This window comes from Toxotes jaculatrix, chromosome 15 (assembly GCF_017976425.1).
Source record: "Toxotes jaculatrix isolate fToxJac2 chromosome 15, fToxJac2.pri, whole genome shotgun sequence".
Taxonomy (NCBI): Eukaryota; Metazoa; Chordata; class Actinopteri; family Toxotidae; genus Toxotes; species Toxotes jaculatrix.
In genome coordinates, this window is record NC_054408.1 from 5550511 (window position 1) to 5577643 (window position 27133).

At 42.0% G+C, this 27133-nt stretch overlaps 2 protein-coding genes across 3 annotated transcripts; one reads left to right on the forward strand and one right to left on the reverse strand.

Moving 5' to 3' along the window:
- Positions 1-640: 640 nt before the first annotated feature.
- On the forward strand, positions 641-6927 carry serpine3 (serpin peptidase inhibitor, clade E (nexin, plasminogen activator inhibitor type 1), member 3). 2 transcript variants are annotated; one of them, XM_041057596.1, is made up of 9 exons: positions 641-924; positions 1559-1877; positions 3718-3945; positions 4426-4668; positions 4895-5093; positions 5192-5292; positions 5403-5489; positions 5584-5667; positions 6775-6927. In XM_041057596.1, exons 2-9 carry the CDS (start codon positions 1613-1615, stop codon positions 6825-6827), a joined length of 1260 nt encoding a protein of 419 aa, XP_040913530.1. In that variant the 5' UTR covers positions 641-924; positions 1559-1612; the 3' UTR covers positions 6828-6927. The 2 variants fall into 2 exon arrangements, with proteins under 2 accessions (XP_040913530.1, XP_040913531.1); XM_041057597.1 differs by having other exon boundaries at positions 1574-1877.
- A 996-nt stretch (positions 6928-7923) lies between these two features.
- Positions 7924-26636, reverse strand: ints6 (integrator complex subunit 6). The gene is made up of 18 exons (XM_041056568.1): positions 26212-26636; positions 26011-26088; positions 25296-25445; positions 20451-20540; positions 19065-19248; positions 16307-16432; positions 15082-15233; positions 14695-14847; positions 13667-13799; positions 13418-13512; positions 13195-13305; positions 12315-12530; positions 11799-11925; positions 11473-11615; positions 11159-11342; positions 10691-11062; positions 9219-9312; positions 7924-8990 (listed from the first exon to the last, which is right to left on the reverse strand). The coding sequence occupies exons 1-18, from the start codon at positions 26320-26322 to the stop codon at positions 8897-8899; spliced, it is 2613 nt and encodes an 870-aa protein (XP_040912502.1). The 5' UTR covers positions 26323-26636; the 3' UTR covers positions 7924-8896.
- Between the last annotated feature and the right edge of the window lie 497 nt (positions 26637-27133).

Here is a 27133-nt window from a genome sequence, read left to right on the forward strand (position 1 = left end):
TAGCCCCAGCATTAGGTCAAACTCTTGCCCTTGTTAAGCTGTAGCACGTGTGGTCACAGAACTGATAAGATGCTTCCTGATGATTGGGATACTGTTATTCATCACATCCTGGAGCAGCGACATGTCCATGATGAGTGAGTCCACATTCCACAGAGTGAAACCAATTAGAAACGCTGACGCAGCAGTGTGAGCAGAAATGTCTTTTGATCAACACAACAAAAGGCCAAATGACTTGTATAACACAACAGATGTCTTACTCTGTGTGTTCTTTATCACAGCTTTGATGGACTTTATAGTCCTAGAGAGAAAAATACAATCCATGCAAAGAAAAAGTACAAAAATAATATTACAAAAAGACCAGGGTAGACGTTTATCTGTCATACACTTGTGTATTCCATTCAATCAACATGCTAAGTTCTATTTCCACTAAGTTCTATTTCCATGGCCATATTATAGGCCATATAATGTAGAAACATCCCCCCCCCCCCAACAAGCATATAATTAAAATTTCAAAGACCGTGCATGCACGCGTGTGTGGGAGGTTTTTTTTTCTTTCTTCCCTCTGCCCGGTTTGGGATTTGCTGGTCGGTGACATGCCTCCCTCCGCCTGGCTCCTTATAGCCCCGGGGAGGCAGGAATCCCGGACGAGTGGTACGGACATCGCCGACGGAGACCGGCGGAGCGTTCGCCTTTAAACACGGTCTTATGACTACAGGCAGCTTCAGTGAGAGACGACCCGAGGACCGAATCAGAGACTGATAGCCGGGGACAGCAGAGGACTGACTCAGGGACAAGAACCCGGTGACAGTGAATGACAGCCGGGGGACAACAGAGGGCACATCTCCCCTGCAGAGGCTGAATGGTTGGTGCCAGTCCGAGTTGGTGCCAGTGGAGTTGCACGGATACTACCTCACCTGTCTGCAGGTAGGACCCGCACCTGAACTTTGAATGTGCATTATCTCATCAGGACTGATAAACCATGACAGTAGACGTATGGACATTTCAGTCATCAGCATTTTACCCGAGTAGGTAAAAAAAAAAAATCATCACAAATCTGCAAGGATAATATTTTTATCCATGGTTACAATCATTAATGGTCAGAATGTACTCCACTGTATTACCTTTGAAATACTGTACAAGTTTAATGTATCATCTAAAATTTATATACTCAAATAAAGTACTTAAGTTCAGTACTTTTCTCCACTGCTATTATGACAAACCTGTAAGCTAATAATGCTGCAAGCACTTTGGCTTTGGCTTAACTGACAATATCCTTCACACAGTGGCCTTAAAGTACTTCATGATATTTGTAATCTCACTGATTATACTCCCCTCTATACGTTTATTAATATTTCTAATATTAATATGTCCAATAATTATATATATAGTACATATACAGTATGGTAAATGCAACACATGCAAATCAAGGATTTCAGCAGCTAATTTTGCTAGTGCACAATATGTTTATATCATGATACACATCACTGAAAGTCCATGTTTGCCCATTGGTTGACCTCACTGACCCAGATTATTTATTTTCTCTCTTTTGATGTGACAGGATTTTGTTTTCCAGGCCACCTGTTGCACCTTCCCCTCCTGCAGCTCCAAGGAAATGTGTCGCCTGCCAGTGGCTTCGCTCTTCATTTGCTTCTGGTTGGTGGAGAGAAGCCACTGCAGCGGCAGCCTTCAGGACAGCATGGGAGAGCTGCACACCAGGTTCGCTGTTAGCCTCTACCAGACGCTCACAGAGACAGAGAACAACTCCAACCTGATCATGTCTCCAGTGAGCGTCTCCTTGTCTCTGGGGCTGCTGCAGCTCGGTGCCAGGGGCACCACGCTGGCTCAGCTGGAGGGAACGCTGGGATACAATGTGAACGGTAGGATTCATCGCAGTTTTCAACAAAAAGGGGAAAGCTTGTATTCAGTTAGCTGCTCGTCACGCTGTGAGAGAGTGAGGTTGGAGAGGTTGTTGGTGGCCCTCAGTGCTGTTGGTACCAGGTGGTGTGGAGCGGTGCTGCTGCTGCTACTGGCCCTACAGAGCACAGTGGTGTCTGGAGCCATAATACCTGCCTCCACACCAACTCTAATCTCATTAACCACTCCTGCAGCTTGGCCCCTGGGTCGAGAGGTCAGTGTTTTCAGTTGCAAACAAAGTGTGAGTTGCAGCTGCTGTTTTTTTACTTTAACCTTCATGGTCTGTGGGATGGAAGTGGGTGATATTGGGCTGTATTTAGGAGGATGTCTTGGCACATATTTTCCAGGTCCAAAAGAAAGTCTCACAGTAATTTTAAACTAACCATTGTAAAACACATCACAGTCATGTTGTGTTTCAACTATTATTTTCATAAAAAGTGAAATAGTTTCTCAGATCTCAAGATGACATCTTCACATTACCTTTTTTTGTCTGACCAACAGTACAAAGCTAAACTAAGATATTTAGTTTTTCAATTTACAATTATACTAACAGTGAAAATGCTCCTGTTAAAGAGGCTGGAAGAAGTTGTACGGCATTTTTGCTTGATAAACAACTTAAATGATAAATTGATTATCAAAATAGTGGCCGGTTTATTTTCTGATCGTTGACTTTATCCTTTCAGCTCTAGGGACATGTGTTCTGAAGTTAGTGAAACAGACTGAGGGTTATTAAGTTTAGCAGTGCTGCATAAGACAGACGCCGCCTTTCGGTAGAAATCTGCTTATAGGAAATACTCATCTGACTGTTTTTCTCTAACAATTTCCCTTAGGGGATCAATAAAGTATATGTATCTATCAATCTATCTATCTAAGAAGATAAATTGCATACAAGTGCAGAGGCTGATGTAAACATTTCCACAAAAACCAAAAGAAACCAACACATCAACAATACATAGGGAGTGTTTCCATAAAAACAGTACCCCGCAATAACAATAACAATAAAAAATTATATTAGCAGGAGAGATATTAAATCTCAAGGTGGCTCTATTTTCTTGCCTGCACCGCTGGCTGATCATTGTATGGTAGAGTCCGAATAATAAAGAAAAAGGAGACTATACATACAGAGAAAGGTATGGATAGACATATAGAGATACAGTAGATATAAAAAAAATATAAGTAACTCAGGATAAAGAAAAGATAGATAACATATCTACCCCCTACTCAAAATCAGACAAAAGCCCACAATAACAGCAAGAAGACTAGAAATTAAAAACATGCTCAAGCGTGACAAGGGACCAGCCCACAACTGACAGCTCCTGCCTACTCATAATAACTGCTGTGCACTCTTACAAATGTTGCAGCCATGAGAAAAATCTGTTTTGACTTTGGTTTGGATCATTTCATCTGCAAATGCTTGGAGTTTATCAGATGAGAAGTCACCGGACTGAGAGAGCAAAGCTAAAATTAAGTCCAATGAGCTTTAGTTTGTGCACAGTTCTGCAGGGATGTGGTTTAAGTTGTTGCTGAATCAAGCTAGAGGCTGCTGAGTTGGATATATTGAAGATGTGAATATTTTTTAGGGATATCACAAGATATTTATTCACAGTTTTTGGACATGGGATGAATTATATATCAGCAACAGTTAAAGCAGAACTAATGGTTGATAAGATGCTGAAAGTGCTGTGAAACAAGATAAGCACTTTACCATGATTCAGTCTTTGTCCAGATCTGGAAAACCTGGAAAAGCATTCCTGTGCATACAGCTCTGACCGTGTCTCACCTGTCCTCTTTCCTATCTTGCAGATGCCCAGGTACAAGACTTCCTGTTGCACTCACAGGGTGACATGAGCAACACCAGCCAGGGGACGTGGCTGCAGCAGACCTGCACGTTATTCATCCAGAGTGGTGTACAGCTCCTGTCTGAGTTCACGCAACACGCAGCAGCCTGGGCCAACGCCAGTGTGGTCCGAGCCAACTTCAGCCGACCCAACCACATTCGCAGCCAGGCGGAGAGATCGGGGCACAACCATGGTAAAGGAAGCAGCTTCACAAAACAATAGAGCTCCACCAGTTAGTTTTTATATTGAAAATGAATGAAATCAGCTTTTGTTATATGAAAGGATTTGTTTGTAGTGAACCCAAGAATTATCACCAGGTCTGCAGCTCTGTTTAGCCTCTTTCAGCTAATTGTTTTGGTTTTTCAGTACATTAACTGTACGGGTGAGTTTCGGTGCTCTCATCAACCTTGCTCTCAGCTGTTTTCAACAAACACACAAGCTCTGATTAACCCACTGCACCCACCGCCAAACAGCAGACAGACTAAGTTAATGGTGGAGAAATTGGAATATTTGGCAGCTACGAGACAGATAATTCTCAGTATTCAGCACTTCCCCCATCCCCCGAAACCTGACAACATGAGTCAAAACTCTGGGGACTGCTGACCTCTAAAAGGTGAGCTGCAGACCACATGCCCTTTATATTAAACTCTGACCGTCCCTTGTCACCTCCCAGATGAGACGGGGCCCCTCCAGTCAGGAAGCAGCAGTGGGGAGCTGTCGGGCTCGGGCGAGGCCCAGGCGGATGCCCTGTGGTGGGGCCACCGGCTGCAGATGACCCTGGTCAACACGGTGGCCTTCAGGGGTGTCTGGCAGAAACAGTTCCTCTACACCAACACCCAGAACCTGCCCTTCACCCTCTCTGATGGGAGTACCATCAAAGTGCCCATGATGTATCAGGCTACAGAGGCCAGCTTTGGTAAGAGACACCATCCATCCACCCATTTAAGGAGAAAGAACTGTTAATAATTTAACATTTCATATCTTTGGGTTTGTGACTCTTGGTCAGGTAAAATAAGCAATTTCACGGGTGATTGATTAAAGTTTTTATATAAAAAAAAAAAGTAAATGAAAAATTAATGACTAAACGAATCAATAGAAAGATTTATAGATTGCACACCTGAACTGTTTGCTGTCTTTGGCAGGTCAGTTCAGGACAGCATCAGACCAGCGCTATACCGTGTTGGAGTTGCCATACCTGGGCCGCTCTCTGAGCCTGCAGGTGGTCCTGCCCAGCGAGAGGAAGACGCCGTTGTCCTCACTTGACTCCCAGCTCATCGCTCGCCAGCTGGCTTCCTGGGACACAGGCCTGCGCAGAACCAAGATGGACATTTTCCTACCCAGGTGACGTTTGTGCAGTTGATTAAAATAGTGTTTTAAATAGTATGTGACACCGACTCGATGGAGATGATGTACTAACTGTTTTTGTCCGGTATTTACAGGTTCAGAATGCACAACAGGTTTAACCTGAGGTCAGTGCTTCCTGCCATGGGCATCAGTGATGCCTTTAACCCAACTGCTGCTGATTTCACTGGAATATCAGGTCAGTACATCAATTCATTAGAAAACTCATAAAAAATTTTTCACATTCAGGTGCAGGTCAAATAATTACTGTAGCTCTGCCAACAGCTGACAGTTTGTTTCCTTCTGCAGTGGAGGAGGGTCTTTATGTGTCTGATGCCTTCCATGAAGTGAGAATAGAAGTCACAGAAGATGGGACAAAGGCAGCTGCTGCCACAGGTGAGAAACGTCCTGTACAGCAGTGAAACCGAACAGAATTGAAGGGTTATGATATGAGGTTGCTAAAAAAGGAATTTCTAAATTACCCTTGCAGCTATGGTGCTACTCAAACGATCCCGTGCTCCTGTTTTCAAGGCAGACCGGCCGTTCTTATTTCTGCTACGACACATTAACACAGGTATTTACTTTACACTGTACACACCACAAACTGTTCACAGTCCAGGCTGCAGGGAGTCCTGCTCAAACGATCATAACAGATGCTCTGCATGTTTTAGCTTAGCAAATAGTTTACGTCTTATTATAAATCATGCTCTAGTGCTTTATGCTTTTTAAGGGAACTCCTCCAGGCAGCCATAGGTTTGATATAAAAAATCCTGAGACACTTGAAACTTGCATGGGTTGTGGAAGTGAACATGAAGCCTGCATTAATTTTTGTTAGCCACTATTGGGTAAGGAGGTAATGCAGCTTAAACTGCACTTGCAGCATTTAAAATGTATGTCTGGTGAAACTATTTCTCCCATGAAAAAACAAAACCAACAATTGTGTGTATCCAAAGTCTGATATATCTTGTTCCTCTGAGCCAGGGAGCTCCACTGTTGTCCAAAAACGATTAAAAACACATCAGTGAGCCACACCGCTGGGTGACATATTCTTTCATTACAATGGACACATATGCTGCAGTTTCAGTTGAAACAAATGATTCAGTCCTGTTGCCATGAATGCATAGACCACCATATGTGTATTAATAATGCAGCGTTTCCTCCTGTTGGTGAAGGAGAGCTGTTAAAAACTAGTGTCCAGCTGTTCTGAGAGCCTTTTGTAAAAATGAGACTATGTATTTGGGAGCTACTGTTTTAAAGATTTATGTCTTCAGGAGGAACAAAACAGCCTTATTGAGCCTTATTCTTAGTTTTGACAAAAATTTCTGTAGACTTGATGTGACTGATGGAAGACACGACTCATGCACGCCTGCTAATGATTTTCATACCATGGAGAAACAAATAGAAACCAACAGGTGTCAGGAAGATAGTAAAAATACAGCTAAAGCTCAAAAACACCAAACATTCAAAAGTGGTCAGCTATAATGTTTGATATGCATGATTTACAGTTAAATCCCCCGTGTGCAGGATTTGAACATTTCTGATTTGGTGACCTCTACTGGTGGAATCAAAAACACACAGCCACAGGGGCAGTTGAATGAATGAGCTCAAAGCAACATAGAATAAGAATGATATGATCCCTCAAGCTTAGTGTACCTGATTTTTGTTGTGTTCTCCATTTCAGGATCTGTCTTATTCATGGGCCGAGTGATGAACCCAGCCGACCAAGCTCCCTAAGATTCTTATACCCAAACACACGCACACACTTAAACCCTGACCCCTATTTCACTACCGGTATTTATTTGTGGACCAGCAGGAGGGTCCATGGACACTTAGGGAAGAGGGACAATATTTTTGTACATATCTGTAAATAAAATTTTAATACATGTTTTTACATTTTGGGTGTTTTGATTCTTTGAGTCTTCCATTACTGCAGATTTTTTTTTTTTAAAAGCCTCTTTTCAGTTACAAACATTACCTTCAAACACGAACAAAAGCACAGAGTCTCATCTTTACAGAACTCTTTATTTACATGGCCCTTCACAGTGTAAAATAGAAACTTTATTCATGGAAATACTTACAAAAAGGCCGTTTTCCACTGAACATTCTCTTTAAATAGTACTCTAGGGTTATTTACATCTTTACAGTGTATTCAAAATACTCTTTTGGTAGCAGCCTCTTCACAAACAAAGACAAGTATGGCAGATTTTGGTCCCTGTCCAAGGAGGGAGGGAACGGAAGAGGGCTGCCCTCTGAATCAGAAATCAACTCTTGACCTCTAGACCTTAATTCAGATTATTTGTGTATATTTGAGAAAATTGAACAGGCCTGACCAAAAAATATGAGGATTGTTGGGGGAAAAAAAAAAAAAAACTTCTACAACAAAAGGTAGTTTTTCTTTTAAATTACATTAAATAAACATTCTCAAATTTACACAAGTGCATTCACGGTTTAAGTGACAAGAAGTTGGTTTGAGATTCATGGCGGGGAGAGGGAGTTTAGGGGGCCGGTTATGTTATTTGGCAGCGACCAGCACACTGGGACAAGCTGGCATCCGAGAACTCGGTTCATCAACACTCCAGAGGACAACAGTTTGTGTTGCATATCAGCACTTTCCAGCGAAAACAAGATAAAAATGGGGGGTGAAAGTAGCTCCAATTTTATTGCTGATCACGATGCATTAGTATCAGTTCCTGAGCTTTTATTCCCTGTATTTCAACATTTGTAACCAATGATGTTGCATCATTCACAATGATTTTTATTTTTACTGTATTGCCCTCTCGGAGAACCTGCCCTGCAAAGACACATAAATATATATATTTTAAAGTTTACCGTCCCCAAACGTAATGAAAGCTGTGGATCTTTTTTTTTTTTTTTCCCCCTGGGGGAACAAAATTATTCATCAAGTTACTACTCAGAAATATGAATTGTCAGTGTGGTATGTAAACCACACATGGACAAATTCAAAATTTGAATTCAAGTACGAGTTGATGAATTCGAAATTCCATTAAAATACCCATTTAAGAGCACAGAAGTGGAGTGCTTCAGTCAGTGGAGTGTAGAAAGTAAATTTCAATAGACACAGAATGACAGACTCTCGTCCTCCCCCAACACCAAACACCAAAGATTACCCAACATGAAAACAACAGCGAATGAATGAAAATGTATGATGAGAAAAGTGTTTCATGAGCGTCTCCACTGGATCCCGTCTGACCCTGAGTTGGCTGAAAACACACAAATAACCGTACGCAACCTGGACCCTGCCCACACTTTTGGTCTGTAACATCATCACAGAGAAAATACGACTGAACATCACGTCAAGGCTCAGGGTGCCATCTGTTCCTCTCCAGAAATGTCCTGCGCTCCCTTGTTTGCTCCACCTCCCCCATTTGAGAGATTATTCAGTCTCATTTGTCACTTAAAAACAGGACAATCAAATCAGGGGCGGAACACAACCATTCTCGAATGTTCTACAGGCCCAAAATCTCATTGCATAGGCAAACGCTTCACCTGCCGCAATAAAACACTTCCTCACTCCCCCCTTTATGATATATGAAAAATGCACTCGCATCATCCAGGGTCAACATTGCTTTTAGTTCATACTGTGTATAAACCAACACGACCATCACACATGTTGATTAAATGAAGAGAGTCCACTCAGGAGGTGATAGTCTGAGAGCTGGGTGCTGTCTTGTCTCATCTCCGCGGGGTCCTGGTACAGGAGAAAGGGTGGGTGGGCGGTTAAGAAGGATGTGGAGGGTTGTCAGGTTCATTATCAGCAAGTTCAGTTTGGGAATGAGCCGGTCTCAGAGAGTGTCCACATGGTTCATGTTACTGGATCTGTTGTGGATCTCTTCTAGGAAGTTTTCCAGCTGCTCGATGAGAACGCGCTTCTTAAACCTTTGCATAGAAACAGTTACAGTTTAGTTACAGTTATAGTTTACAGGCTTTCTCAGTCTTTAAGTTATCAAAAGCAACATTCTACAATTCTATTTTCTTATTTAAGTAAGAGAAAACAGATATTTTGCTGGTGATCACAGTCCTAGGACACAGAACTGCTGAACGATAACATATGGTTTTGTTCACAGCTTATTTGAGACAGCAGCAGAGGACAGCTGAACTCGTTACCTGGCCGCCTCTTTGATGATGTTTTGGAGGAAGATGAGCCGGGTGTCCAGAGTGCCCTGGATCTGCTTTAGGAGGAGGAAGATCTTCTCATAGTCTGAAAAAGAAAGAAGTGAAGAAGGATTCATTGATTGTTTCTATGACAGCTGAAGGCCTTGATCCAATCCTCTATTCAAATATAAAACGTTAATGACAAATATACATATATCTAATTTCTTCTCAAATGTGATTACCGAAGTGATTTTTTTTCAGGCTGCATCCAGTGATTTATTTTCTACTACAGATTCCTAACTTGATTCATATTATGAAGAAAGCTGATCACAAAATTGGTGTTTATGTCGACCTATAATTCACAATAAACTGCAGCACAGAAAAAACAAAGATTTGTTAAGAAATTATATAGAAACAGTGACTCCATTAGATAGCACCAGAAAGAACTGACACATTTCTGTTTTAACTGTAAAGTCACTCACCACGTATTTTCTAACAATCCTTTCATTGAAGGGACTTTCGCTCAACTTACACACCGGCTCCATTCTGACTGGTGAGCTTTCATGTTTGTCAGTTTCCCTCCTCAAAAGGATATTTTTAAAAAATTTATTTCTTTATCAATATTCACATTTGCCACTATCTATGCACCTATGCATAATATACTATGTTAGCTGCCATAAATAGAAAAAAAAATATATAAGAGAAAAAAAAAAAAAAAAGGTATCGAGCTTCAACTTCTTTTTATGTCGACTACACCACTGTGCAACACTCAACAGCTTGCTGTTTTTATAATGGACAGAAAAACAACGGTTTCACTTTGCTCAAAACAAAGCTTGATTGCTGAGGAAAAGGCTACACTTATGTGGTTTCTTCTGGCACAACAGGATGACAACACTTTGATGGATGATTGTTTTTTTTTTGGTTTTTTTTTTTTTCTTTGTCCCTTCTTTTTTTCCCCTAAACTGAAATACACAGTGCATTAAATAACACTGGCACCTTGTTATAGTTTGTAATTCAACACAACAACCCTGTAATAAACATTGAAGCTTAGAGTTCTTCTCATGAGGAGCAATACCTCAAATCAACTACGAGTTCTGAATTTAAGGTGTTCATCTAATTAATTGATCGTAAAGTTGGGTCTCAACTCTCAAAACTTTTTGGTACTGACCGAAACCCATAGCATTAAGTATCAAAAACAGTCAAGCGCCAGATTCTGTTGTCAGATATTGAATGATCTAAACCACAGTTTTGCCAATTTTGTCTTTAATCAGGTGTGATTCTTGTACAGGAACTTTTTGTAAAAGTAAAAAAGCTTTTGGAGAAAAACATTCTTATATTTCCTCAACAAGAACATTGTTTGGGTATCAATACCAAAACCAGCTATCATACTGACACTAGTATCAAAGAACATCTATCAACAGCCAGCCCCAAGTGTATGCTGTTGCTTTTACTTTGTCCACCCTCCATGGTCTTGCTGTACTTACGCCTGCCAGGTTTCCTGATCTCCTTGGTGATGAGTGCCCTCAGCTCGTTGTTGACCTTCGCCGTCTCGTTGTGAATGTGTTTCTTCAGAGCTGCAGGCGACAGGTAGCGAGGCGGCTGGTCCTCCACCAGAATCACCTCCACACCCTCATCGCTGCCCAGCGGCAGCTCACCCACCCGGGGTCGTCCATTCTCCTCTTCGTCCCTGTGCCGGAGGTCCTGGGGATCCACGGATGTGTGGTTCTCCTGGTGGTTGGCAGGCCCTGACGGATGATCCGCCTCCGAATCCGAGCTACTGTCCGAGCCATAGTGGTTCTGATTCAGGTGGTTGATGATCAAGTCTGGTTCAGGTGCTCCATCACTCATGTCCATGTCTATACGGTCAGAGATTGAAAAGACAGAGCCATTTGTTAATTCTGTTTGTCCTTCCCAAATATTTTCTGAGGAGGGAAATCCTCAAAAAATCTCACCTGTGGGGCGTGGGCTGGCGGGGGGTGTTACTGGAGGGGTGTAAGCTCTGCCCAGACGCAGCAGAGGCGACATGCAGCGACGCCTCTTGGGACCTCCGCCCGGCATGTTGTTGCTGTCCCCTGGTCTCTTGCCCTTGTTCTGGGGGCCGGTGACAAACTCATCCGCCTCGTCAATCATCATGCCCTGAGAAAAAAAGTGAGGAAGACAATTAATGACAAAGCATACACGTCAATCTTGATGTTTTTATATCACTCGGTGTCATGTTGTTCTTCCTCGTGAAAACATAGGGTTGATATGAGTCAGTGGGATTAACCTTCTTGTCCAGTTTGAAGGGGTTGCCAAATGTGTGCAGGCGTTTGGGCTGTTCTGGGTCTGCGTCTCGAAGAGGCTGAGGAGCAGCTTTGAGGAAGTCCTGGTAGTTGCCCATCTGGCCGATTGGCACGCTGTGGAACTGGTCTGGACCGGAGACAGGGACAGTCAGCAACATGGAGGGAAGAATCTGGACTTTCTGAAGAGTACCTCATCACCAGCTGAAAACCTTGAGTCAGTGGTTGAAGTTCTTGCTCTGACGTAATTTCTAACAGGCGATACAGAGCACACTTGTGACCAAATAAGTGAGGGAACTAGACAGTGACTTACCTGAGTCCTGCCCTCTGAGAGTACAGACGCTGGTGTTGAGGAGGTTTCTCCTCATTCGGCTCAGCTGGTCCAGCAGGTGGCTGCGAGGGATGTCGTAAGGATTTCTAAAGCTCTGAGGTTTCAGGCCCTGATGAGGACACAAGACAGAGGAGACTGTAAAGCGAGAGACGTGAGTTTGAATCCAGCCTCCCCTCGAGTGAAATGCTGTCACACTGGTTGTAACAGAGTGGATATAGAGTGGATGCAGCCTGAAAGAGACAACCATCTCTCAAATGTCAAAGCGCTCAAGCACCCAAACAGACTAGATAAAACATCTCAATAAACACCTCAGGAGGATTGTTGGATGGAAAGCCATGAGGGAAGGGAAAGTCTGAGCAGAATGCGAATGAGTAACACTGAGATTTGAACAAGGGACTGCTCTTAAGTTAGGCAGCAAAACAAAACTGCTATATTAAAAGCCCTGTATGCTCAGAAAAACTTTGACTGTTAACGGAAGGTTAATAATAATAATCTGACCTTGTTGAGCAATGCCAGGTGAAAGCCTTGAAACTCTTTGGGGTTGAGCTCCATAGGCAGAGTTGGGGTGTCTCCTGTGAGACTCTGCAGCTGCTGGATGAAGTCCCTGCGCTGGGCCAGAGATATACCTCCGCCCCGCCAACGCACCTTGATGCCGGCCTCTGGCGGTGGCTTTTTACCAATCAAGGCAATCAGGCGGTCGTACTCGATTTTTGACTGGAAACATGAACACATTAGATTAGAATGTGACGTGAAATGCTTTTCGTGACGTTCAGTGTCTAGGTAGATCTATAACACGTTAAAATACAGAAACACTTGTATTTATAAGCAGTATATAAAAGTTAATAAACAGTTTATAACACAGTATAATGTAGTCACAGATATTAGTGTTTAGAGTATTTGTCAACAGCTCCTCCAGTTGGAACCTACAAGTGGTGTCTGGTGTGTAAAGAGGAAAATGAATTACAATACAGGAAAACACTGCTGTAATAAAATATAATGCGTCTTCATAGGAGAGGATATAATTGTTGAGAAATACTGTTAATTAATTAACACTTTAAAATGCATCATAACTGCATTATAGTATATTATATATCATTCATTGTGAGTTTTCTTACCAATAACAAAAATACTTTTTCCCAATTATCAAAATAAGAGAAACATGCTAAATGCATTAGAAGTTTCATTTTGTGTTAATTAAACAGTTTAAGAAAAACTAAACAAAGAAGCAAATTAACAACCTGACAATACAAACCAGGAAACAAGTGATCAAATTAAGTAAGACTAAAAACCTAACCAAGCCTCTGACAGATTCAGTTCCAACTTCTTTTGAACATAGGTTATAAACAGATAAAGAGGACACAACAGCCCAACAACAAACCTGCTGACTGAGCTTCTTCAGGTAGGAGACCACGCTGTAGCTCAGGCCATACTCCATACTGTCGGCCAGCAGGTTTGGTGCTCCCATGATTCTCAGAGCTTTCCTCAAAGACTGTGGAAAGAACACAGCAATAAGACCAGTGCAGCGTCTTTCATGGCTGTAGTGTGTGGAATTAAAAGAAACAAAGCCTAAGGATCTGAAGACTAATGTCAAGTTCACTGACCCCAATATAATATGGAGGCATGGTCTTCAGGTAGTTCTCAAAGGACTGCCGCCATTTGATGGTTGGCTTGAACTTGTGCACTTTGATCAAGTCATCTGCAAAAAAAACAAGCAGAAAAACCAAATGACTATAGACAAATAAATGACAAATGTTCTGAAATACTTGGACAAACTAGGAGCAATGACGGCACGGGGCCACAAACAGAGAGGACAGAGTGAAAACGGGGAGGGAACCGTCCATCAGTCTTACCCAGAAGTGGCAGAAGAACAGGGTAGTTGTAGGGCATCACAAACAAGTTGACACAGTTGAGAGCTGTGCTGGCCTTCAAGTAGCCAAAGGGTTGGCCCAGGTCGCTGTACTTGGCACTGTTACATACAAACACCTGAAAAACAGAGAGAAAATCAAATCAGAGAACAAAGAACAGCCAACAAAAACAACCTGGAAAATGTGGGCTAAAATTTTTTTTCTTAGCTGCTATGCAATTCAATTTGACATGTCCGCAGTTCATATTGGGATATCAACATCCACACTGGTCATTAATGTCATTACCAGTGAGAACTCCTTATAACCAAAAACTATGAACTAGCCAGAAACCTGCACTTGAAATCTTTCCTCCTTTAAGCTAATGTTTTCACCTCAACTAACCTCTGTCAGACAGCTGATATGGTTAAGCAGAACAAGTCCTGTGCTGACTGTGAATTTCTTAGTGTAATAATAATAATGAAGTGTTTACATTCTTGTATTTAAGCAGTCTCCATGTATGGAGGGCAGACAGAAGACTTGTAACGCTCATTATAGACCAGAACACAAAACTCTGGGAAAAAAGAAAAATGTCAGGACAACCTTTCTGTTCTTTAATCTCTATCAGTAGAGGGGCAAGAAGCAGTCTCAAACATCATTACAGACAGCTGCAATGACAAGAAGGAACAATAGGTCCAGGATGGTGACAAATACTGTCACCATCAAATACTAAGTGGCTTGCAAACTAACATGACCACATTCAAAGCAGTGAAAACCTGAAAACCTAAAATCTGTAACTCCCCTTGTGTTGTCTTCACCAAACCACAGCAAGTGTGGCAAAACATCTAATGCTGCATTTACTATGTCACTGTTAATAATCAGGTGTGTAGCCCAATTAATTTATCATCAAACCACCAGGAAACTTGAATGCAAGTAATATTGCATGCTACACTGCGTTTTCCCACATTCCACTTAGAAAATAATGGATTTCAGCTCTGTTTGTTGTTTGTTCGCATATGTTCGTGATGGTGCTGTACCTGCCAGCAGGTGTGCGGGGACTTCCTCTCCAAAATGTACTGCGTGAGAGGTGAAGGCTCCAGCTCATATTTGTCGAAGGGCACCTTGTCTATAACCATGGGTTCAGCGTCCAGACAGGAGAAACGTACGTGGGGGTGGGCTGAACGTGGGGGCTGGGTGGGACAGAGGGGAGGGGTATTTACTGTTACAGCACAGGTTAAAACGCATTAACAATAACACTGCACTTGTTGGAAAAGGTGTCTCTGTAAAACTAACCATCTAACTATAGCACTGAATGCTTTCTTTAGCCCCTTTACAAAAAAAACTCCTTTATTTATTTATATTTATAGTTCTTGAGTCTATGCTTAGTTTACTGGCAAGATTTGTTGAGTTTGCAATATTCCTACCAGGGTGGGGGAGTTCTGGTCCGGCCAGAAGGCCTCGGGTATGGGCCAGTGACCGATGGGAACACCGGTTTTAGGATTTGGTCTTACGTAGATCAGCTTGTGACAGCAATGCCAAGGCTGCGGACCAGACTTCACCGGCTCAACTGGAGCGTCTGTACAGGAACATGTGGGGGAGGATTACTTTACATGTAGAACAACCAACAGCAGCTCAGACAAGAAGGTGTTTGTGAGAAATGAAACAAAAAATGGTTTTGATAAACTGAAACAGCGTGTAGGCTGTTAAAATACAAAGGTGGGGGTTTAAACACCAGGTGTTTAGGAACAACAGTAAAGAAAAGCTCAGAGAGGATTAAAAAACATCAAGTGGGAGGGAGGGGGAGAGAGAGAGAGAGAGAGAGAGAGAGAGAGAGAGAGAGAGAGAGAGAGAGAGAGAACAGTAGGGCTGAACGATTTTAGGAAAAGACCTAATTACGATTTTTCGGGCATGCGTTGCAATTTCAATTTGATTCACGATTTTCTTAAATTCAAGCTTCAGCGCAATATTCACATTGTACAGTAACATTTACAAACATGACAGAAAATTACATCATACCATTAAAACATTAAATGCCATTACTCTAATGCAAGAATGAAAACTAAACATGCATGTACATTCTATAAAGTCCTTGACCAATGGCAGTTACTTTTCTCTTTTCGCGAAACTTTTCACCAAACTTTTTCGTCACGCAAATGTCTGTGGTGATTTTTCAAGTGCCGGTATAAATTGGTTGCGTTTAGCTTTAGCGCGACAGGTTTTGCACAATACCTGTTTCATGGCGCACGTCTGCGGCCTCAAACCCGAAATACTCCCAAATGAGCGACGTGCTTTTTTAAATTGGGGATTAAATCCTGTAACTTCTGCTCCAGCTGAAGCCATTTCAGAAATGAAGCAGCAGGTGGAGCAGGTTATACTGATTGCGTTAGCGTGACCTGTCCACGAGCAGCATGCCGCCTCTGATTGGTGAGCTGGGCAGGTAGGGAGACGGCATGTATGTAGTTGAAACGGCAGATCCTGGGTCAGTGAAGAGCACTGCAAAAAACGCTGTTTAGGCGATCACATGATCGCGTTGTCCGAAATCGCAATTTCCATCAGAGAACGATAAATCGTTCAGCCCCTTGTCAACAGGGTCTTTCAGGAATTAAGTCAGGGAGAAATTTCATTTGGACAAACAGTGGTGTCTCTTACCCTCTAGTGGAGGAGGGTCAGGCCCCGTCTTCTCAAAGTTTATCACCACTCCACTCTGAATTTTCTGCACCAGAGACTCCAAACACTGATTCAACATACGCTGAGAGAACACGCTGTAGGAACGCCCTGCAACACACACACACACACACACACACACACACACACACACACACACACACACACACACACACACACACACACACACACACACACACACAGACAAATACAAATGTAAAACCCGGAAGATATGAATAAGTTCAACAGTGATTTAGGGTTGGACTTCAATGGCTTTTTATTGAATCTGAATAAAGTATTGTGTAGCCTACACCTGTCAAATATGACTCCTGTCAGTTTTGTTGAATTTTTTGTTGAGTGTTCATGACTGCATTTATTAGAAATTTGCAGATGAGTGATCGTTCTCTTTTTAGCTCTGCCAACACCTGAGAGAAATATCTGGCTCATTAGCTGCTAAATGTTCCACTTTCTTCTCCCAATAGTCTCTGTCTTTGTCTGTCTGATGTTTGGTGCTGAGCAGGTAGTGTGCAGTGGGTTTATCAGAGCTTGTTTGCTGAGAACAGATGCCTGCTGCTGCAATGGAGTTAAGGCCGGATCACATAGTGTTCTATGACTCAGAAGCACAAAACAATGAGCTACAACAGGCTGAAAGGCTCCAGTTCTTCTTCAAAGTTCTTCAAATTTAAGAACTGCAGATGCTGATTTTTACAATCCTAAGATTTATCTTTTTTTCAGTGAATATGAATTCATTCGAATTAAATGTTAGTGTCAAGTGTGGTTACTTGTCATGAAATGGTGCAACCATATTTTACCAGCTTGAAACCAGATCCAAAATGGTGCTGGAGGGCAAAAAATAAGTATAAAGTAATCACCTATTCTGACAATATTCCAGGATGAGAGCACACGATACTACTCAAATACAGAATGCTCTTAGCTTCATTTAAAACACTGCATTGTCTGACTATACGTACAGTGCAATTTCAAGTGCTCTCTACTGTGGGGTTGTATCAGTCTTTACACAATGGATGCAAAACGGTACATTTGCATGAAATGCAGCTCTAAAGATCTGTATCTGCTTTAGTTTATTCATCACAGCATCAGTCACAGTGCAGCAAAGGTCACACGAGCACAGACCATGAATCAGACACAGTCTTACAAAGCTTCAACTGATTAGTCTAATTCAGCCTTCTGGCCATTTGCTGCCTCCAACTTCACCTCTAGTGACCTTGTTATGCACCCATTCACTCACTCATTTCAAAAGGCCGTGGCTTTGTGTCAGGTCTGCCATCAGCAGTAATGGACAGGCAGCATGTACTGTAGACTGTCGGTGACAATGGAGCTGTGTCATGTTCTGCATTCAGCGCCACTGACTGCTACACAGAGCTTTGGTGTGCTCTGTTCTGTGTGTGTTAATCTTAACCTGCCATCAGCATCATTCTAGTCTGTTCCTCCTGCCAGCTGCTTCCACAACCAGGCAGCACGAGAACTGGAGACAGCAGGGATAAAGGTCTACTTCTATGAGTGGATGTTCTTTAAAACTGATAGGTAGGCAGCCTGGGTTTGGGGTTTTTTTTTTCCTATAACCAGTGGGGATTACAGATCGAAATCATTGGACTGAAAGTATGTGACGGGCCTGTGAGTGGGACAAAGAGGGACGGTTCCAATCCTGGACCAGGTGGGGAGACCTGGGCTTTCTAACCTTAGCTGACAATTACTGCTGAAGTGCACTTGAGCAAAACACTTAACCTGTCCACAACAGCTCCAGCAGAGTTGCTTAAAACAAGAGCACGCTGTGTTTATACTGGGCTGTTCAGCTCCCACTGGCAAACTTGTAAACACAAGTCACTCTGAATGTTGAGCAAGACAGTGCTGAGACAGAGCTCTGGGCTGTCCCTCCTCGCTGAAGTGGAAAAAAAAAAAAAACAGTTGCCAAGGCAATCTTTATCTCTATCACCAATTTTTTTTCCCGTAAAATAAAAAGACTCATTATTCTCCCCTGTCTTTGTATTGACAGAGATGATTCATCCGCTATGCTACGGAATGCATTTAACAAATAGCTATTTTGATCTAGTGTTATAAATACTTTGAGCTTGTCCCAGCATGTTCCACGGGACTCTGTTGTAGAAATTAGGCCTGTGTCAATCCCAAGAGGAATATGTCTATGATGCTTTTCCAAAATAAGATCATAATGGCATCAGCACTCTGTTGGCAGTTTATTAGAAACACCTAGCTAAAGCCAATGCAGTCTCATACAAAACTCCCGTTAGACGTCCTCCCTTCATGAAGGTCATAATGTTCGGTTTTTATTGAAATTCTTCCAGAGATCTGTTGATTCAGCTTTATGATAATTTTGGAGGATGCGGTTTGTGGTGATGTTGAACTGTATTGCATTTCACACAGGGGGTGTCTCTGTTATTTAGCCTGCCCTCGTTGATATAAACTGGATGAACAAAATAAAAACAGAAAGAAATATTTGCAGTTGTGATACAATAACAAAAAAAAATTTATCATCACCAATTTCACTGCAGCAATGGAAACAACCCTAACCCTTAGCTTGATATCTTCTCAGATTTGACAATGCTCCTCCGGAACTACAAAAGTCGTTATACAACTGTTTTTGCAGGCTCAGTAGTACTCCTCATCATGAGTATACTGACCTTTAAAATTGCTGAAGTGCCCTTTTAAAAAACACACTCTACAAAACACATATTTTACAGAAACCAAACACCAGCAGTCTGCCTACCTCCAGTGACCTCACACATGGGGGTGATGGGAGAATCATCAGGTGGGACGCCTCCGAGGGGTTCGGGCTCCACCGAAGCGTTGCCAGGGATCCGCAGCACCAGAGCAAACAGACGCTGGTCCCAGCGGAAGGGCTCCTTGGTCAGCTCACTACCTGGCAGCGGGGTGGTCAGAGGCAGATGGAGCTGGAGGAGACAATGACAGTGTCAATGACAGAGGAACCATAACTAGAGACAATGTCTGAGTGCTGATTAGGGTTGGACACAGCTCCAAAATGAAGATCCTATTTTTATCACTGGTCTCTAGTTTGGGTTGCATCCTCTGCAGACCAAAAAACAGTGTTCACCCCATCACTGTAACACAGTCATCATTTTTTAAAATAAATTTTCTTCTCAGACATTTCATAGGCAGGCCAGACTTTTAAATAACTATCAGAAGAACTGCAATTAAAGTCAGCCTTCCCCACCAAACGTCACTTGTTAAACTTGTGCCCAGTCTGAACAGGCACCAGCCTGGAATTATCACAGAAGCCATGAATTAGACTGTGGCTGCAGAATCAAGGATTTAATTGTATGTGTCTGACCTCAGGTTTTGTTTCTCAAGCTACAAAACTGAGCTAATGGACTTATCTCTACCTCACAAAGCAGCACAAATATTAAACATGGATGGCAGATGCAGAGGAGATGACAACTTACAGAGCAGAATTAAATAAATAAATTATTTGAGGGAGCGTGAGTTACTGAGTCACGGAGAGGACAGCTTTAATCGTGGTTGCAGCCCTTCAAAGGCAACACTACATGCTCACACAGCTAACCTTGTAATCCTGTCTCATAATTAAAGCTAAAATGATAGTTGATTAGTCGACAGACAGAAAATCAAGCGGCAGCTACTCTGATAATCACCTTAAAAAAAAAAGATCAATTATTCACATAATTTATCAAGATTTATCTTTGGTTTTGCCATCTGTAAGACAAAACAATTAATTTTAAAACATTTATTATTCTACACTCCACCTGCACCTGGTTTTTCTTAATGATTAGACAGTAATTAATTGCAAGTTGCAGCCCAAATCCTGTTACGACTCAGAAGCTAAAACTGACCAGCATTAAGTTTCTATCATTCATATGAGGCAGAGATATTTAACTAAGTGGTAGGTTACAGTAAGAGAGGTGAGATATGATGCAGTGGGACTGTTTTGTGTCACATACTCATGGGATGATTCTAATTTTAACATGCATGATAATCGCTGTGGCTCTGTGAATCAAACTTTAGCCTCAGTGACACAGTAGGAAAGGGTTTGATGCTTGTGTTAAAGTGAACACTGTGGGAAGCAGGAAGCACCCCTGATTGGCTGGGACCTCTTGTCCCTGTGGAGATGTTGGCTGACCTCGTCTTGGACTCCACCGCCGCTTGTCAACTTGTTTCCATCGGTGATAGCGATTATGATGGCAGGTTCGAGGAAGAAGGGGTTCCTTCCCTGCAAAGAAGGAAAAAAAAAAGAAGATATATTCAAAATTAATTTAAAAACTAAACCATGTGAGCAGACAAAAGCAATGTGTCAAATTAGAAGTGCGTTTATAGAAGCCCAGAGCAAAATTCATATTGGAATTTAGCACCTTTATATTTATGGCACTTAAACATCTGAGGAACAGATGAGCACATTTAACCCATCATTACACAGATAACTTACAGGGCATCTATTTTCAGTGAGTGGGTGTGTAAAAGACAGAACCTTAACTCTAGGGAATAATAAGTAGAAACAGGAAAAGTACCGTCTTTAGTACAGAGTGACTACATTTATACCTCCGAGACAAGTATCAGTGTGCATCTGCAGTATACTTCACTCTATCCTCCACGATGGCACATCACCTGAGGATCTATATGAAACCTCTTTTCTGCTAGACCTTACAATATTTCATGACATCAGCGCTCCACACTGATAAAATGAAACTGAGGCAGCACCGCATTTATCACTATACATCGGCGCTGTGGGATCAGCGCAGAGGCCACAGAAAAACTTGGTGAGTTAACCTCAACGCAGCCCGACGAGTCCCGCCAGCAAATGGTCAGCACGCTGGCCCTCACTGCAGGGCCGTGCACACTTCATAAAGGCCATCCTGTTCTGACAGCGGTGCAATTATTAATGGATGTGAACCCACTCAGTTTGAACTCCTCCTGTATGCTGTGGTTTCTGCTGAATGATGGATTTGTCTGGTTACACAAATATCCCAAAATAAACAGAGGAGGATACTACCAACATCCACAGTGCTGTAGGTATCCATGACAACCTGGATATCCCCCCCCCCCAAAAAAAATCCTTTTATGATATTGGGTGCTTACTTAGAATGCTAATGAGTAGAAGATGGGGCTAACTTGCCAGACGAGTCATGATTTCAACCATGTCACATCAGCTCACCGAGCTTTTACTGTTGCTATGCAATTAGTCGCTGGTCATAACAGGGCTTATAAAACAGCCAAATACAGCTATTAAAATTAGATTTTGGGACACTGAATGAGTCCATACTGACAATGAATCAGCCAGCTCTGCTACTGTAATCTTGTCCACCACAGTCTGGCAGATCAGTGTACCGTGATATGTAAAGCTGAAACAATTAAGTCAGTTAAGGTGAGTTATTGGTTTAAGTCACATTTTAAGCAAAAATGTCAAAACATTTGCTGGTTTCACCGACTCAAATGTGTCTTTGTCTTATGTGATAGTAAAGTGAATAACTTTAGATTTTGGGAATGTGACGAGACAGAAAACAAGCCATCTGATAACGCTGCCTTGGGTTTTACGAAATTGCAACCTGCATTTAAAAAAAAAAAAATATTTTCTGATATGTTACAGACCATATAATTAACTGATTAATTATATGGACTGTAACGTAATTAATTGAGTAATTAAAAATGATTCATAATGTAACTGAAACCTTAATCATGTGCAGATCTGTCTGTGTAGTCAGCTGCTTCCATCTGATGCAGCAGGATCTCTGGTCTGCTGACACAATGCCAGACTGATGGAGATGCATTAGAGCCTTGTTTATCACCCCCGCTGACATGTTAACTTATGGCCAAACATCACCGGTCATATCATTTCCTCGCTCTCATCCTTTCTTGTCCTCTCTTTCTTCTGCTCTTTCATTGCTCTCTTAATGAAACTGCGATCAGTGTCAGAGTTACCCGCTGGCTGACTCCCTCTCTTCCTCCATACCCCTCTTCATCTCCCAGGGGAGAGTCATCTCAGATGCCTGGCAACCTGGAGGGCTCTTTGTTACTGTAGAGAGAAGCACTCCAGGGCAATATTAACTCCCTTACAGGCTTACTCCCCTTTGTCTTCTCCCTCTCTAACTCTATACCCCACTGAACATCTTACACCTTCAGCCCTTAGGAACATGAGGATGAAAAATCAAAGTCGACTTTCCTTTATGAATTAAATTGGAAAGACAAGCGGATGGTATTGAATTATTATACAGGACACTTGAAGTACAACGCCAATGAAACACAAGCTACTGCATCACTTTGGGTTTGGCTTTGATTTACAGCTGTTGAAGGAAATTGAGATTGAAAAACACGTACGACAGAAAGTGAGTGTAGTCATCACAGTGCTGATGAAACCTCAAAGAAAAGAACGGCACCTCAAAAGGTTCAGCCTGGCCAGTTTCCTGCTCGGAAACTTGAAAATGACACAGAGTTTCGCGTAATTTTGTCCAAGTTCAGAGGAAATTAGGTTTATTGTTAACATAATCTGCACACCAGGGCCTGCTTTTAATCAAATAATTAAGGGTACTGCTAAAAGACCACATATACAGGGCTTCTCAGTATCAAGTTTAGTGTAAACATGGCTTTTACTCTCTAACAGTTAACCATTTCTGCTTGTTTTTCCTTTTTATATGATTATAAACTGAATATCACTGGGTTTTAGACTGTTGGTTGAACACAAGAAGGTCTATGAAGACATTTCTTTAGATTTAAATTGTGATTACTTAATGATTTAAAAAAAGATGAATCAATAATAAAAATAACTGTTACTTGCGGTCGGTAACAATGGCCATAACTTTCTTTGTTAAATATAATAGAAACTAGTAAATACAGCATCAGCTACAATCATTAAATTATAATCCTTATTAAATCAGCCTGTCATTAGAGGTCACCAGTAACTAGTGCAGGACACAGTAACCTTGATCTCTGCTTGTTGTCTGTGTTCACAGACGTTTGTGTGTTTGCATGTCCATAATGTATCTGCAAGCCTGACAGCAGGATTGGTATTTGACATTCAAACTCCCAAAGAGTGTCTGACATGCATTATGCATGCTGTATGTCTGCATTACCCTGGATGGTAGGGATCTTCCATTTGTTACTCAGGAAATGCTAGTTAAACATTCATTATTGCTCCCAACCTCCTGACTTACCTCCACACTGGAAAACAGACGTCCAGATTCTATATCAGCCACATGTGTGCAGACTCACCTAGCAGTCAAACTGGGTATGGGCTAGACTTTTAAGCTTACATGAATAATGATGGGTCTGTTTCCCTGGCAGAAAACTGCACCTCATTTTCAAACACTGGAAAATCTTGCAGGGCGATGGGTTACATCTCTTGCAAGCTGCTTTCTGTTGCTGTTTTTCCTTGTAAATTAGACTAAATCAAGATCAAGACTATCTGGTCATCTTGTGTCGCACTACACGGCAAGTAGCATGACGAAAGAAGGCAGTCACGTGTTGCAGATAAGTCATAAAGCTTAGAGTAGCACTCTAAAACTGTAAGCACAGTCTCACAACTGCTATCTATTATACTCCTCCTCGAACAGCTTAACAGGTTTTCAACAACTACCTCCCTAAACTGGAAATCTGACCACAGAGACTAAACTGGTGAGCAGCACTTTTTGGAACTGGACCAGTAACACTGAATTAGTTACAGACTTTGTGGGCTCCACAAATATTTGTTATAGACCTCCAGCTGTGAATCAGGCCCACTCTGTTGCTGTCAGCTGGAGGTGAGATGTGTTTCAAATTCACAAATTAGAACTGAGTTGCGCAATATCAAGGACAGTAACCTCGATAAAAAGTCCAGTTTAAAGTGCATTTCTCCTTTATCTCGCTCTACTGGTCTCACATTGTGACGCTTTTCCCTGAAAATCACAACATTCATGATCTTGTGAACATAATTTAATAATTCTATTACTTTCTTGCAAAATAAATCCTCATGTTTCTTACTAAGCCGGCAGGAAAAAGAAACCAATCCCAGTTGCAGAACTTTACACTGTTGCGAATCTAAACATACGTAAAACGACAAATATTCCAGCAAAATGTAAAAAAATGTCCTATTCACAAAAAGCTTGAGAACATGCTTATCGAAGCACAGAAGACCAGGGACTTTGAACTTATATTGTCACAGACACTTTAACTGAAGTTTCACTAGATCTATCTGGTTTAGACTGATAACGCAGCCTGGAAATAAATCCTACCTTCATGAAGGTTATAATGTTCAGTTTGTGTTTTATATTTTGTTTTATGGGGAAGCGTTGATGCAACTTCACTGTCATTTTTAAAGTTGTACTGATGATGAGGTGTTTGGAAGAGTTTGTCCACCACATTTATGTTAATGAGGGTAGACTAAATAATATAGACACCTCTCTGTATAATGCAATTCAACATCCAAACTGAACATTAAGTTGAAACATTTCTTTAAAACTGTTTGAGCACAACTCAATATTATAACCCTAATAAAAAAAATTAGGATTCAAAGCAGATATGTTGCAGTAGTTTTAGCTAGGTGTACCTAATAAAATATCAACTTGAGTGCATATCTGTGCAGACTTAATTAACTGTTTTAGATTTCAAATACATCATGCAGTTTTGGGCCTTAATATTTCAAAGTTAATATACACCTTTAATCTCTGAGCAGCTAAAAATATTAGCTTTAAGATATCCATGATTTACGAGCACAAACGAATGGCACCAACCATGGTGAAATCAACAACCGTTACTGATTAAAAAAAAAAAGTTGTTCCTGTTTTTTTTTTTGTTTTTTTTTAACTTGTTGCTGTTATGTTTGTGTCTTGAGCACATGATTGAAAGTGTGTGGGGTCACAGTATGCAGGTGGTTGATGCTTGTAAGACTGGGGATAGGGGAAAGGGGGTGGGTGAGGGGGGTCTGCGGGGGGGCATACAGCACTTTATCATTGCACTTTCTAAACCTGATTTCCTCTCTGCCTTCTTCAGTGCTACATACCTGTCCATAGTTGTCTATCCCAGTCACTAATCTATTGAGATTGAGTAAATCAAAAGCGGTCCTCAAGGAATGGCCAATAGTTGTTAGTCCAGTTGCTTGGAGGTTCCTCAGCTCTGTCATGAATGTGGCATGGCTCTCCTTCCACCCAGCCTTTAAAAAACAACAACACCACAAAAACAAAACATCTGTTTAATATCATACATTGCGAACATCAGGCAACTTCTACATAAGTCAGTGGTTAACTTGTGTGTTTTAACTGTGATTCTGAATTGATAAACATTTATTTAGGTCGCTTCCTCTCTCTGCCCAAGCCAATAATTTGACAGCACAGCAGCCAAGACCTTGATCTGTTTCCACCAGGCTAGTGCGACCGGCCCGGGGTCATAAATTACAAAGTGGCAAAGTCGCCATGTGCGCCCTGACAATTTGGTCTAAACAATTAAAGTAGGCTAGTCTGTCACCCCCTCCTCCCCTCATCCCCCCACCGCCCCCCCCCCCCCCCAAAAAGATATCACCTCGCTGTATAAATAACACCCAGAGTTCCTTGCTGCTCACATTGAAACAAAATGTCGGCCATGTTTTAAAAGGGGTATGAAAGCTCCTCCTGAAGATTTTCTCTACACAATTGATGTAGTGATCACAACGTGGTGGAGCGATGGAAGGACAGTCAATCTGCGCAATGTAAAGCCGGACATGACCCGAAAACAAACTCTACCTTTATCCCGAAGGGAACGTCTTCAAAATTTACCAACATATACCGGTCCCCTCGGCTCGCCGGATCTCTCCCTCTGAGCTGTGGAAATAGTAGAGAATTATTTACGGTTATCGAGAGGTCGGGTTTGACAGGCGAGCTTTGCAACAGTACAACGATGATCTGGGGATCTCCCAGTATTAATGTGTCCCGTGGTTACAGTACCTTCATAAAAGTCTCAACAGCGCCTTTTGCTATGTCCAGATAGGTAGTGCCCAGATGGGTGCGCTGGTTCATTGAAGCGGACGTGTCTATCAGAAAAAGTAAAACGGGCATTGTGATGGTAATGACACGTTCTGCATGGACTTGGTGTCAGTACAACCGGCCAAAACGCAAAAAAATCTTTTGTTCTCCTGCCGCCTGTATCACCTCTCAGCTAGCTAGCTAGCTGGCTAACTGTCTGTCTCACACATTCTTTCAAAAAAGTGTAAGAATAGTGAGTGTAGAAGCCCTTTCCGGGCAAACTAAACTAAAAACCTCAAACCCTAGGGGCAGGTTATTGATTCACGAGGGATTTTGATAATTTTTACAATATTTTGCAAATATTCCTAAGTTTCATAGCAACAAAGTTCCCCCTCACATAGAGTCCCTGCTTCTCCCTACACTGAATGCGCTGTGTCTTGTCCACCGCTTTTAACCTAAGCTCCGCTCCTGAGCCCGCCCCCCAAGCGGTCTTTTACTATCACGTGCATCAATACTCCTTCCTCACTGGCTGTCTCAGGGTACTCATTACCATATCCAAATAAGGCAAAAGCCGAGAGCCTTGTGCGCATGCTTGCTTGCCTGAGAGGCAGGAATGCAAGGAAAATATTCTGTACATGCATTTTGTGTTAAAGAATTCAACATATGTGGCGACGTACTCATTTTTCGGAGGATTACCGCAGTTGTCAGAGTGCATATGATTCAGAAATGGGCATGTGTCCACCCTGAGAGGCGATTACATAATCAACGTTTACTTCATCCTATGCACGGGCGTGGGCTACTGTGAAAGACAACCCTTGAAGACTAGTGAGAGAACTGAAGGCAAAGCTAGACAATATAAGAAAAACAAACAGTGATATATTAACCAAGGAAAGCACCCAGGTTA